Source organism: Cololabis saira, chromosome 2 (assembly GCF_033807715.1).
Source record: "Cololabis saira isolate AMF1-May2022 chromosome 2, fColSai1.1, whole genome shotgun sequence".
Taxonomy (NCBI): Eukaryota; Metazoa; Chordata; class Actinopteri; order Beloniformes; family Belonidae; genus Cololabis; species Cololabis saira.
In genome coordinates this window covers 20,536,755-20,550,249 of record NC_084588.1, presented here as the reverse complement: position 1 = coordinate 20,550,249, position 13,495 = coordinate 20,536,755, and the positions used below count along the sequence as shown (strand labels likewise).

General features: G+C 39.0%; 1 protein-coding gene across 3 annotated transcripts in view; it reads right to left on the bottom strand.

Moving 5' to 3' along the window:
- The window catches only part of fbn1 (fibrillin 1), a 71,931-nt gene extending 59,940 nt beyond the window's left edge, over positions 1-11,991 (bottom strand). Inside the window, exons 1-7 of one of the 3 annotated variants that reach the window (XM_061740067.1) lie at positions 11,975-11,991; positions 11,717-11,808; positions 11,091-11,362; positions 9,509-9,591; positions 6,778-6,876; positions 5,644-5,739; positions 2,239-2,334 (exon numbers count right to left, since the gene is read on the bottom strand). In XM_061740067.1, coding sequence (XP_061596051.1) covers positions 2,239-2,334; positions 5,644-5,739; positions 6,778-6,876; positions 9,509-9,591; positions 11,091-11,287 — 571 coding nt within the window. In that variant the 5' untranslated portion in view covers positions 11,288-11,362; positions 11,717-11,808; positions 11,975-11,991. Of the gene's footprint in view, positions 1-2,238; positions 2,335-5,643; positions 5,740-6,777; positions 6,877-9,508; positions 9,592-11,090; positions 11,363-11,716; positions 11,954-11,974 lie in introns of those variants that run through there. The other 2 variants (XM_061740076.1, XM_061740060.1) reach the window with 2 other exon arrangements.
- Positions 11,992-13,495: the final 1,504 nt, after the last annotated feature.

Genomic DNA, 13,495 nt, shown 5'->3' with positions numbered 1-13,495 from the left:
AGCCAAACAAATCTAGTAGTACAATTAATTTTCAAAAATAATGTAATGACAAGTATCCAAGAGACAAACATTCACAAAATTTGTTCTGCTGCCATTTCACCAGCCAAACTGGTGCCAAATGGAGAAAGTATGACAACAACTAAGAAACACTCATCAATTAATTCCAGTATCAGACTATAAAAGCTTTAAACTCCTAACAGATTTCAAAATAGCCTTTCATCACACACTAAGGAAGGAACTTCGTACACGGCTTTTCTCTCACCACACAAACACTCACACTTCAAAATGAGAAATTAATGGTGCATCAAGTACAACAGGAAATTCTCAAGATTATCAGGCCCACAGGGGCAGGGGGGCAGTCAGGGAGCAATGTACCATCTAACAAGCTCTCACATAACGGCATTTCAAAGGGAAGTGGACATAAGCAACAGTTGCTGTGAGAAAAAGCAGTAGAGGCTTGAATGATAGGAGAAGAGTGGTTAAGTCAACACAGGTTGTCTATTTGTCATTGAGAAATAGAAGCGAGAGTTACGCCGTCACTTTTAATAATGGTCATTACAATTACAATCGCCAGAATCTTTACTTTTGCTTTTCACATTACTGGATACGGCGGGCTGAACACAGACCAACCAAGAACTTGGACCAGATTTCTCCTTCAAATGTTCAGAGAGGTAAATCAGGGTTAAACTGGCCCAAACGTCTTGTTTTCTGAGCCCAGTAAGAATCATATTATGAAGTAGCAACAATTTTTCCAGATACTGACTTATTTTGCTGAGTTGTTTTTGCACAATCCCTCACATGACATCTTTTAAATGGCATGTTTTCACAATTTTACAGTGCAAAACTGAATATAACACAAGATCACCTCAGAAAAGCTGGAGCCAGATAACAAATGACTTAAAATTCTTGTAGTTTTGTCAAACATTGAGCAATATCAAAACACAACCTGCACTGACCATTTTAGGGTTAGAAATGAATGATTTGAGGATGGAGGTCTCCAAGCACAACAAGTATTTAAGTTTTACTCAAAAGACATATGACAATAAAGTTGAAAGTAGCTGAGAGTAGATGCCCCGCTTGGAATCGCCTCACCTTGCATGGCAAATTTAGGTTTTAAAACCATGATGTGTCTTTGTGTGTGCATCGCTTCCTTCCCTACAGCAGAGGATTTCTGACATTCATTATTTTCCATGAAGGGCGTGAAAATCCAGCAGATAATGTGTGCCGAAAGAATGTTACATTTAAATTCCTCAACAGTTGCATACCATCTGGCCAAACTTTCACAGACGAGAGCCGGTACCACAATGTTTAGATGCGTGCTTCAGCAGATGACGCCTACGACTAAACCATCAGGCAACTAGATAGTGAAGGACAGTAGCAGGCCCCTTTTCTCAAACTCTTACCCATACCAATGCCGTTTTGAACACGGCTGCTGGGGCAGTGTTCGTCAATCCAGGTTCTCAGGACGCCCTGCCTTCCATGTTTCAGATATTTCCCTACTTGGCTTAAATTAGCAGGTTGTGTAGACCTTAAAGACGAGCCGAGAGTGAACAATTTTGATGTGTTTGAACAGGAAAAAGTATCTAAAACATTCAGGGCAGGGGGTTCCTGATGACCTTGATAGAAGGGCTAACGGACAAATCTTCTGCCAGACCGGAGTAGGAGGTCTTTGAAACAAGGGATGTTATCAATTAAGAGCTCTACTGCCGATCCAAATATTAGTGCTACAAGACCAACACTTTGACCAATAAAGGTCATTCAAAGGTCACTTTCAAAGACACACAGAACACACACATAACATGTGCACGCACCTGTATTCATGCCCATTTCACTCAAAGGCGGCACAAAACAAACCCCAGTTTGCGTGAGTTTGTATACTTTGGACTCTTTGTTCACAAGTGCCAGATTGCAACCACAGGAGAATGGGAGGTCTTCGGTTCACAAACAGCGCACACTTAGAAAAGAATTACATCCCCCAGAGTGTTGTTTCAGAGCAGATGTGGAAAATAATGGTCATCTCTGAGCTGAAGCTTAACGTGCAAAAGGTTCCACAACAAACCACATGCCTCCTGCCACTGGCATGACTAAGCAGTCACACAAAAACAACGAACATTCAACAGCGAGTCATCTTCAAAGCACCACGTGTGGGTTTGAACCACTATATCAGCTGTGAGGGGTGGATGTACAGTGACAGATGAGAGAGAGAAGTGCTGAGCATTGCTGTGTGACGCTCCTCACCTCTCTCACACTGGGCCCCGGTGAAGCCGTATGTACACACACATCTGTTGGGTCCCACACACCGTCCTCCATTGAGACAGCCATTTTCACAAACCGCTGGGGAAGAAAATAGAGACAGGGAAATCATAAGAACACACAAGGACTGTACTCTGAGATATTTCTATCTTTCTGATATTTTTAGTTTTTGGGTTTACTGGTTTTACTGCTGATGGGAACATACTGAACTTGCGTATCACAACAGTTTGGAACATATCTAAACAGGAAACATTATCTTAACCACTTTGTTTGAAAATGTAGCTAAAAATAAACTAACTTTTGTGTGACATTAACAAAAAAGTCAGAGGGGTCTCATCATACATCGAAAGACACCATGAAGAAAACTCACTACCAAAAGTTAAACATCCAGGTTTCAGATCTGCTCCATCACGGTAACATGTTACAACATCAGTCACTAACAAGCACTGCAACACTTCCACCTTTACTCTTACCGCTCTGTTTGTGCTCTTTCTGTCTGTATTGTTACAATCCATATAGGGAGACTTTGCAGTCCCAGAATAGGTTAAACAATATGCTCCTGCCCTCTTTATAGCAGCACTTTGCCCTTGTCGGCTCTTTGAGTTTGTCCATTTTATTTACCACTGATCTCACTCAAGGCAAAGGAAATGAATACCTTGAACTTCCTTCTCCTTTGTTTTTCACTTTGGTCCTGTGCTACTTCCTTGACAATGTCCCTTAAACATGTTTGGATTTGGAGTCTTATTCCAGGTTCATTCTCAGCCTTTGGGAAGCTAAATTAGCTGTGCTCACATGTACACAACTTTCCCACCGTTATGGTTACTCATCAAAGCAGACATTAAACCGTGCTATAATTATCAGCAGAAATCCCTCAAGCAGTAGAGCCCACAAACCAGCATAGCAAATATTAAAATACATGTTTTACATTTTTTTAAAGAAACAAGCTCAGTAGAAGGTGACACTATTACCTGAGCTACAGTAAAGCATTGCAACTAATGTGGTGCAATTGTATAACGCTGGAAATATTAATAATAATCAAGTCACTAAAAAAGTAACTTACTTATTCTCAGGTAAGCTGTCCTGAGAAGTTATTTTACTTTCAATAGAATGTTTGCCTGTTAACAGTGTTTTATAAGTTGTGCATGGCCTGTTTATACTCTTATAGCTGAGGTTTAGCGTTTAACTCCATAGTAGGGCTGTTCGATTTTGCCCAAAAATAAAATCTCGATTTCTTTCTCTCAAAATCCAATTTTCGATTACGATTACGATTATTTTGTGAATTGACAAAAGGCAAAGAAATTATTTCAAATATGCTGTTTTTTATTGAACATTTGCCCCATTGGGCTTTAAGTGCAAACTTTGCTCTTATTAAACCAAAAATGAATGAATAAAGTGCAAAACTCTGTAAAATAAGTTGAAAAAAAGTTTTAAAAAATATAATAAAATATAAAGTTTTATCTCTGAAAAAAAAAATCAGCAAATCAGCACTTGCAAACATAAGTTACATTTCCAATTAAATAAAACAAGACATTTTCTAAATTAAACTAAACTGGGTCTTTGCATGCTAAATAATAATGCAACCCATGAAGTAGAGGTGTGTAATGTCAGTCATTACATTTGCTATTCACATTTGCAAGTTTTCTGCAAGGAACACGAGCCGGTCTACCGCATCTGGCTTGAGGGATGCCCGGTGGCATGTTACAACGCCCCCTCTTACACTAAAGAGCCTCTCCGATGGGGCACTTGTCGCAGGTATTGAGAGGTATTTCCATCAATCATTAATATGGTATCAATCATTAATATGTGTGCAGACAAGGTAAAAAAAAATAAAAAATAAAAAAAAAAAAAAGTGAAAAATCGATTTTACGATTTTCACGTTTTAACATCGTTCTAATTACATAATCGCGATTACGATTTAAAATCGATTAATCGAACAGCCCTACTCCATAGTAGTGCCTTATACGATGTAAGAAAATCCCTTCACACTTCTCTGGATGGAAGGAAAAAGTAAAAGGAAAAACTGTTCAACCATGTTAGGGTGATGTTTTTAACCTACAGCTGAAGGCTAGCTTTATTTCAAATGCCGTGTCCTCAAAATAAGTTCACAGCACCACTAGATCTATCTTTTCCTGGAGGTTTATTGAACCTGATACTGGCAAAGGTTATGTTATGCTTCAAACTGGTGACGCACGCTGTAGTGAGGAACCCTACGCAGTAAGCAATGCCGCACCCTGACGAGCACCTCACCACAAATATAACTACGCATCGATCAGACGTGGAGGACAACAAATGTCACTGCTCCACTTGTTAGCATTTTTCTGTTACTTCTTCCTCTTTTCTGCAAAAACGCATTTTTCATAATTTGAAGGCCTGCTAGAAGTAAGTAAATAAAAGGAAGTTCAGCTCTGCAAACTACAGCGTTGCAGAAAAGAAGCCACACTGCCACTTAGCATGTTGTAGTGCAATTACAGATCAACATTAGAAATGGACAATTAAACACACCATCAACATCATTAGTCCCGTAGGAACTTCTGTGTGTAATGAAGCATAAATCTCGCTTATGTTTTTAAAAAGAGTCCAAGTAGTCGCTTTAACACAGGGAGAAATGTATCTCATCCTTTCTCGCTAGTTTTTTAAATATTTACCCTCATTCCAGCCATCAGGAAATCTCTATGAAATACAAATAAAATGAACTAATTATTTCCATTTAGGCAGTGTTAACTCTAAGCACAATATCTCATAATCGTACCATATATCAGGACCCTGAAACTAACTTTGCAGTTGTTGCTTCTGACTCAGGAGTGGCCCTTTTGCAAACAGCCTATCAGAAGCTACGACTCAGACGCCAACTTGCTTCTTATTTTTTCAGCTGTTCCCTCCAGGAATTACCACAGCAAATCATTTGTCTCCATCATCTGTATCCTCTTCTCTCACACCAACCTCCTTCACCTCATCCAAACCTGCTAAAGTGTAACTATATTTGCAACAGTCTTATCAACTGAGCATTGACGCTGCTACAGTAAATTTCAGCCTTGCAAGAAAATAAAAAATTAAAACACAAATAACGGAAGTCTTCAGATTCAATATTATATTTTACATGGATTCTCTGGTAGTGTCTTGGGTCAAGCTACTTAGCGTAATTGACAATGTTCTTAAACCTTCACTATCTGTTTCAATAAAACAAGATAGAAACAGTCGTCCACAAATCAGAGGGTGCACCTGTTCAGCTTTTATTTAAAGTCAATGGTTCATCTCAAATAGGAAAAGACAATGTGCTACTTAGCATCAAACATAAACTTTAACGTAAGAATATGAAAAAATAAAAGGTTTAACTATAAATGTTATGTTAAAATCATTGATAATGATGGAGCGAGGAACAGTGATCCTTACGTTGACCGCAGTGGTTTCCAACGTAGCCTTTCTGACAATTGCAGTGGTCCTCTGCACATGTTCCCCCGTTCATACACCGAATGTTACAGTGCTGGACTGTGGACAGAATAATACAAAACACACACCGATTTTAGAGTTGACTTTTGAGTACTCAAACATTAACTTTGGATTATAACATAAACAATTTACAATGGACCATTTCTTAACCGTGAAGCCCAGATACAATTTCTCAGAAATTTACGCCGTGCAAATAGATGAGCGCACTTGTTTGATGTGCTGTGAGCCGCAAGACGGAAACATGGAAGAGATGTTGCTTGTGGACATTTTCCAAAAAACACAACTGTCTCACTCTCTCTCACACACACACACAACAACCCACGAGATGGTCTGCGATTTGCAAAAAAAAGTGATTGCAACATACAGTCATTGCTACAATCTTGGGGCAGTCTTAAGTAATGTTTTCAGGAGATTTTTTTTTTTTTGGCTGAGTATCTTTTGGAAACCATGTTAGTTACTGAGATGAAAACTTGAGAGAAAACAAGTTTAGGAGGCAACAAAATATAAACCAATTGCATTCTCTCATTTTAATTCCACAGAGAAAATGAGATGACTGCATATGACTATATATATCTATATCTATATCTCTCTCTGTATATATATATATATATATATATATATCTATATCTATATCTCTCTCTGTATATATATATATATATATATATATATATATATATATATATATATATATATATGTATATATATATACATATATATGTATACATATATGTATATATATACATATCTATATCTATATCTATATCTATCTATATATATCTATCTATATCTATATATATATATATATATATATATATATATATATATATATATATATATATATATATATATAAATATATATATATATGTGCATATATATATATATAGATAGATATATATAGATAGATATAGATATAGATATAGATATGTACCAAATTCAGCTAGCGTCAATATATGCTCCTGTTTGCATAAATCACAGTTAAGTATTGGTCACATTTTAGTTATCTCTAAACCTATGTGGAGTATATTAACATTTTAGGACATTGAAAGACATGAGTTGGAGAAGAAGAGTTGAACAACCTGACTTGGATCCACAGGATGCAGCAATCTGGCCGGTGGGGCAGGTGCACATGTTGGGTCTGGAGCAAAAACCATCTCCACATGAACTCCTGCAGATCGCTGCAAAAGGGAACACATTGCTTGGTCAAACAACATAAAAACGTCCCCTGTCATGTGCAAGACAGAAGAACAGCACAGTGTGGCGCCAGGATTTATCTTTATTTTGCATGAAAGAAAATATATGTCATGCATCTGTTGCTTGTCAGTCTTTCCGCTGCTGGTTTTAAATTTCGGGTAATAATTTCACTTTGTGCAGCCGAGACCATCTCACCCCTTGAAATTAACTCTCATCTGTAAAACCTTCTTTTTTTTTATTTAAAGAAAAAAAAAATCAAAGTGGCCACCTTTCAAAGAGCCCAGCAGAATTACTGACCATCTCTTCTAGGGCTCTGAGTGATTTTTAATTTCGAGTTTATTTGACATAAGTGTGTGCCAATGAGCGTTTTCAGGTGGCGTTGTCTGTTCATTCATCTTTCCCACAGACTGTTGCTGACCTGGTGCAAAGCCTCCAGCTCCCGTCAGGTACGGTCCAGCCACTGACCCTTCTCCCTGAACCCCACTGCTAAACTATGTCATTAGAGCTACGATCGGCATGCGGCCAATCAGCCAGCCAGAGAGCAGTCACACAACCTCTCAGACTTTCAGGTTTGGTGGGGATGAATACAGTACATGCGGGAAAAAACTACAACCTTGATTCATAAAAATTTGGATGCTGTGTAAAATTTAAATAAAAACAGAATGAAATGACTTTAAAACCAAATAACTTTATATTTTATTTACATTCAAACACAGAGTTCAAATCAAATATTTAAAATAAGAAATGTTATCATTACATAAATTATATTAGCTCATTTTAAATGTGAGTGTCTCAGAGGTCTAGCAATCTGGAAAAAACTGTACTGAATTGTGAAACAATTTCAGAATATTGGTTCTTTGCCCAAAGTTATTGGGACTCTGAATATTTCATCATCTACTGTACATAATATTATCAAAAGATTCAGAGGGTCTGAAGAAATCTCTGTGTGTCCGGGGGAACAAGCCTGAAATTCATAATCTTCATAATCTTTGGGCTTCTGGCATTCGCTCGTTAAAAACATTTAGGATTTTGTCATGGAAATCCCTGCATGGGCTCTTCCAGAACTCCCTGTCTAAGAACACAGTCCGCTGTCCACAAACAAAGGTTAAAGCTCCAGCATGCAAAAAGGAAACCATATGTCAACGTGATCCAGAACTGCTACCCTCTTATCTGGGGCAAGGCTCATTTAAAATGGGAGTAAAAGTAGAAAACTGTCCTGTGGTTGGACCAACTGAAATATGAAATTATTTCAGGAAACCATGGTTACAGCGGAAAAAAGACACCTTGCAGCTTGTTATGACTAGTCAGTTTCTACGTTTGCACATTTGATCGTATGGGGTGCACTGGTACCCATGGGACTGGCAGTTTCCACATCTAGAAAGGAAACATCAATACTTTACAGGTATAGACAGGTTTTTGAACAACATGTAGTCCAATCCAGACAATGTTTTTTAAAGGAAGGTCTCGCATCTCTCACTAAGACAGTCTCAATGCATGCCATATCCGTTACAAAAGCATGGCTTTGTAACAGATGAGTGTGGGTGCTGAACTGTCCTGGCTGCAGTCCAGACAATCGGTGCAAGATGAATTTAAAAAAGACCAAGACGAACATGAGGAGGATCCAAGATCGTTGAGCAGCTAAAATCCTATATCAGACAAGCATGGGACAAAATTCCTTTCCCAGGACTCCAGCTTTTAGTTTCCTCACTTCCCACAAAACCGAGTGGTGATTATTAAAAAGAAGAGACTATGCTACACAGCAGTAAACATCACCCTGTCCCAACTATCCCCATGCGATGCCGTAATCAAACTCAAAATTACTTTTTCTTAAGCTGATAATCTCCTTACTCTTTATATTTCATATGTTTTATGTATTCCATTGTGAATAAAATAAGGGTTTATTAAATGTATAAAAAGTTTTATTCTGTTTTTATTTCCGTTTTACATAATACTCATATGTCAGAGAAAGCACTAAGTCAATTCCAGTGTAAATGGGTTCAATCCAATCCAATCTATGGCAAAGTTTGGTTTGGACCCAAGTCGAATCAAACAAATGAATCGCATTATCTTAAACAGATGAGCAAATGTCAGGCATCAAAATCCAATATAGTGCAACTTCTGATATTGACAAATTATATAAAATACATCAAGGCAAAGGTCAGTCTTAACCATGTGAGAATGAAAGTCCATTTTCCAAAATTTTTGTATTTATAGAAACCCGAATATATTTGCCCTGTTGATTAAAATGTTGATTAAGACGCCAAGGTAGAAGTATGTGGTACACTGCAGCCTGTCAGTTGATGACTGTTATTTCAAAACATTTGCTGAGGTACGCATGAAGTGTCAGTGGTCTGTTTTGGTCAAGATATCATAGAGATGAAGAAGAAAAAAAATGTTTTTTGAAACATTCTTTACACTTTTTCTTTTTTAAAGCAGCTGGTTTCATGGGGTAGAGTGAACTTTCTTTGATTTCATCCCCAACGAAGTGTGAGATTTCAAGACATGTGAGCAAATGGCTCCAATTACAGAGCAGGGCCTGGATTCAAAGTTACATTCTGACATTATAACTTCAAACAATTGCGGTGGCAGAATAATAATAGTAGCTGTGATACTCACGAACAATGCACTGGTTTCCTCCCGTAAGAGTCTTCCAGCCTGGGCAGCAGTAGGCGTTGTTCCTTGACCCACAGACATTAGGTCTATACAAGATGTAACATCAACAAGTCATAATCCACATTTTATAGTTCCAATCACTCATTACATAATATTTATTTTCATTTCATTTTCCTTTATTTGCCTCAAATACAGACAAATCTCCTCTTTCTTGATCCACTTATATAAACCTCCTCACCTACGGCAATTGGAATAATTATGTTCTGTTTAAAAGAGATTTTTTTTATAGAGATTCTCGTGTTTGCAACCACATGAGCAGTTCAACTGCCCCCCCCCCCCCCCCTTTTCTTTTTAAACAGGTAACACCATCCACACACCAGCACTATAGGTTTCTGATGAATCCTCTTCAAAGTCTGGCTGCAACCCACTGTAGCCACAATTGAAGCCAATTAACAAAACATTGCATAAACTTCCTGAAAACACAAGAAACTTCCCCAGCGGGGCTTCATAAATCTGATGCACCTGTATGCAAAATGTATCAGTGAACACCTGAACCATCCTGCCACCTACAGGTATGAAACCAATCTATATGTGAACCTGGGATCGTCCAGCGAGCACACATCGATCTGCAGGTCAGTGTGAACACTGTGGTGTTCAGTGTGACTCAGACCAGATCCCTAAGATGACTGATGAAGCCCCTCGGGTATTTGAAACCGTGATAAGTCAGCGTGACACATACTGCAGCTTGTATGCACGTCCTACCTCTGAGCCCAGATGTTGGGATAGATTAACATGAAGCATGTCAAAATAAAAATGCCTGTGGAGAATGCTCATTGAGCTGTCTGCTATGTGACCTTCATCAGCTGTTTGCTGTCATCGCTGGGCACAGACATTTGTTCTTTTCCTTATTGCTTTCTTTCTGCCGGCCTTCCTATTCTCTCTCTCTCTCTCTCGCTCGCTCTATCTTTCTCACAAACACACACATACACACACATACACACATATAAACCTCTCCAGCAGTGACCCACTGTGTACAGCTGCAGATGTGATTTATCCGCAACTGGGGTGTGGTGTATTTGGCTAAAACGAGGATTTAGGCTGTTAGTCTCTTTCTCTCCTCCTCTGCCACAGCCACACAAGACCAATGGCCTCCTTTGTTTGGATGTAATTTATTATTGCAGTCAGCAGGAATGTGGTATTCTTGCCAGTATTTAATTACTAAACTTTGCTCCAAACTTCCCATCACACACAATGTCACTCATGGGTCTCAGGCTGCCTTATTAAGACACACACACACACACACACACGCTCACTCGCATACACACACACACACACACACACACACACACACACACACACACACACACACACACACACACACACACACACACTTTTTGACCTTCAGTGTTCATGAAAGGCCTGCTAGTTAATATTAGTAAGAGGCAAAGACACCTGCTCCAAGGCAAAAAAAAAAAAATATTGAAGTGATATATTACAACATTTGGCGACCACTGGTATGTCCTACAAAAGAAAAAGTAACAAAATATGTTTCCAGTTTGAAACCAGAGGGATTATAACACATTACCCTCTGAGGACGTCGGTGCCCCCCCTCCTCTTGGCCCTGCTGGCTCTGGTGTCGTTATGCTTGGTCACCAGGTCGGTGTTCGCGGCGTCCAGCACATCTGCGGAGAGGCCGAGGCCGGAGAGCGACAGCAGGGCCAGCAGAGCCGCGGCCAGCTGCGCCAGCTGCGCCGGCCGTCCTCCGCGCTTTCTGTCCGGCATATCCACTCTCAACGGTGCGACTCCAGTGGCCGGTGGGATGAAAATATGAAGTTTCCCAGCCCTTCGGAGTCAAAGCTGGGAAAAACAACGAGAAAAAAATATTATTGTCAAAAGAGCTCACAAAGAAAGGCTGAAAGTTGGGAAAAAATACGCAGAGGAGGGTGCGAAAAAAAATGCTGCGCACAAAATGAAAACAACACTCCTGCTTTCAATTTTACAGTATAAAGCCTGAATTATGGTTCTGCGTTAAATCGACGGCGTAGCCCACGGCGTAGGGTACGCGGCGACGCGCAAGGTACGCCGTACGCTCTGCGTTGGTGTAACGCGGAACCATAAATCAGCCTTAAGTCTCATTAAGTCAGAGAATAATCCAAATCACATGCGCTGATAATGGTAAATGCTTAATAGTTATTGAATTGACTACTTTACCTTGTCTCCAGAGCAGGAGATTCGCCCTGGACCCGACTAAAGGTCTGCTTCACTCCTTGCAGGTACAGCTGAATAAACGCTTGGACGCAAAACTGCGGAGAAGAGGAAAAGTCACTCAAGCCTTTTGCTGAGCGGCTATAAATAGATGCGCATTGTGACTTTTGGAGTCCTCTCTTGCGCATCCAGTTGGGTGTTGATTTTACACAGATAAGTTAGAGGAGCTGATGCATTCCAGAGGATGAGAATGGCAAAACTCACAGTGTGTCTCCGTCTCTGCAGAGCTCTTTCCTCATCTCTGCTCAGCTCAACTTTCCCCGAAACTTTTCTCTCTTTTTTTTTCTTTTTTCTTTTGTGCGCTGCTCTCGCGATACAATAGTGTGCAAAAATGCTTTTAAATCCTTGGAGTTTAAATTGGGTTTAATACCGTTTTGGTAATCTAATGTTACATATGCTCAAATCAGAGGAGTTAAGAGAAGCCTAAGTCAAATGCAGAGATAGAATAATCTGCTTTAACCTTTGCAACCTGGCCAATCCTCATAACGATTTCTTTTTTAGACAATCAGACCACTTTGCCAAGTTTGTGCCAAAATTGGACTTTGAACAAATGGGGTACAAATAATAAGCGGACTCTACCACAATATAAAGAAAAACACAACTGTTAATATTTAATTCTAAATTACATTCAAGACCCCCTCCCACTCCCTTAATCCTAAAAAGTCATATGTAAAGAAATATACATGAAAAAAGTATAAGTATTCGTTTTAGGTAAATATAACCTCCGAGATGGAACAACATATAACTCTTTTTTTTACTTTGTCATTATTTATAAACCAAAAAATGAAGCCAAGAATAAATAAAATAATAATAATATGGGCTATTCCAAGTAACCACATGATGTAATATCTTGTAGATCTATCTTTAGCAGCAATATCTTAGTTTCTATGTTGCTTTTATCAGTCTTTTACATTCAGCTCATTCCCCTGTCCAGTGTTGGCTTGGTTCATTTATCAGTTTATTTAGGCGGTTGGCCATTCCCGTTAAAAAGCTCACTTAAGGTCCCACTTATAGCATTTTAATTTAATTGAGGTATGCTTTGGATCATTGTCCTGGTGCTCTGGTACACAGAGGAGTTCATGGTGGACACGAGCTGACCAGGTCCTGTGATTGTAAAACAACCCATAATCATCACCCTGCCACTGCCATGTTTGTCACTGGAGTTATTACTGCTCAAATGTTCGATCTTGCCAAACATGGTCCTTGGCTTTAAGACCAAATTATTCCACTTTTGTCTCTTCTGTTCATAGGACATTTTTTCCAGAAGCATTGTGGTTGTTCAGATGCTGTTTGGAGAACCTTAGCTGCTCTTCCTTGTTTATTACAGGCAATATAGTTATTGGCCTGGTAACGCTACAAACAAACTATACTTGTTCTTATCATGGACTTTATATTATATGCTCCATGAGTCGGGTCTGTAGAGTGTGAGATGTAGCTCTGTTTTTTTTTCTTATCTTTATTTGTTTGTTATTTGTCTTCCTGGCAGCATTAAACAGTCTGATCTTGAAGTTAACTTGCTACGACATCCTCTCCTTGGAATTTTGGCAACTGTCTTGACATTTTCCACTCATGAATACACTAAATGTCTTGGAAATAACCCTTTCAATAACCATTTCAAGATTCATGTGTGGCAACAATTGCTCCTCTAAAAATGTTGCTTATGTCTTCCCCTTGTGACATTGTGTGATGCACACATGAATACTCCAGACCAGCAAAATGCCAAAA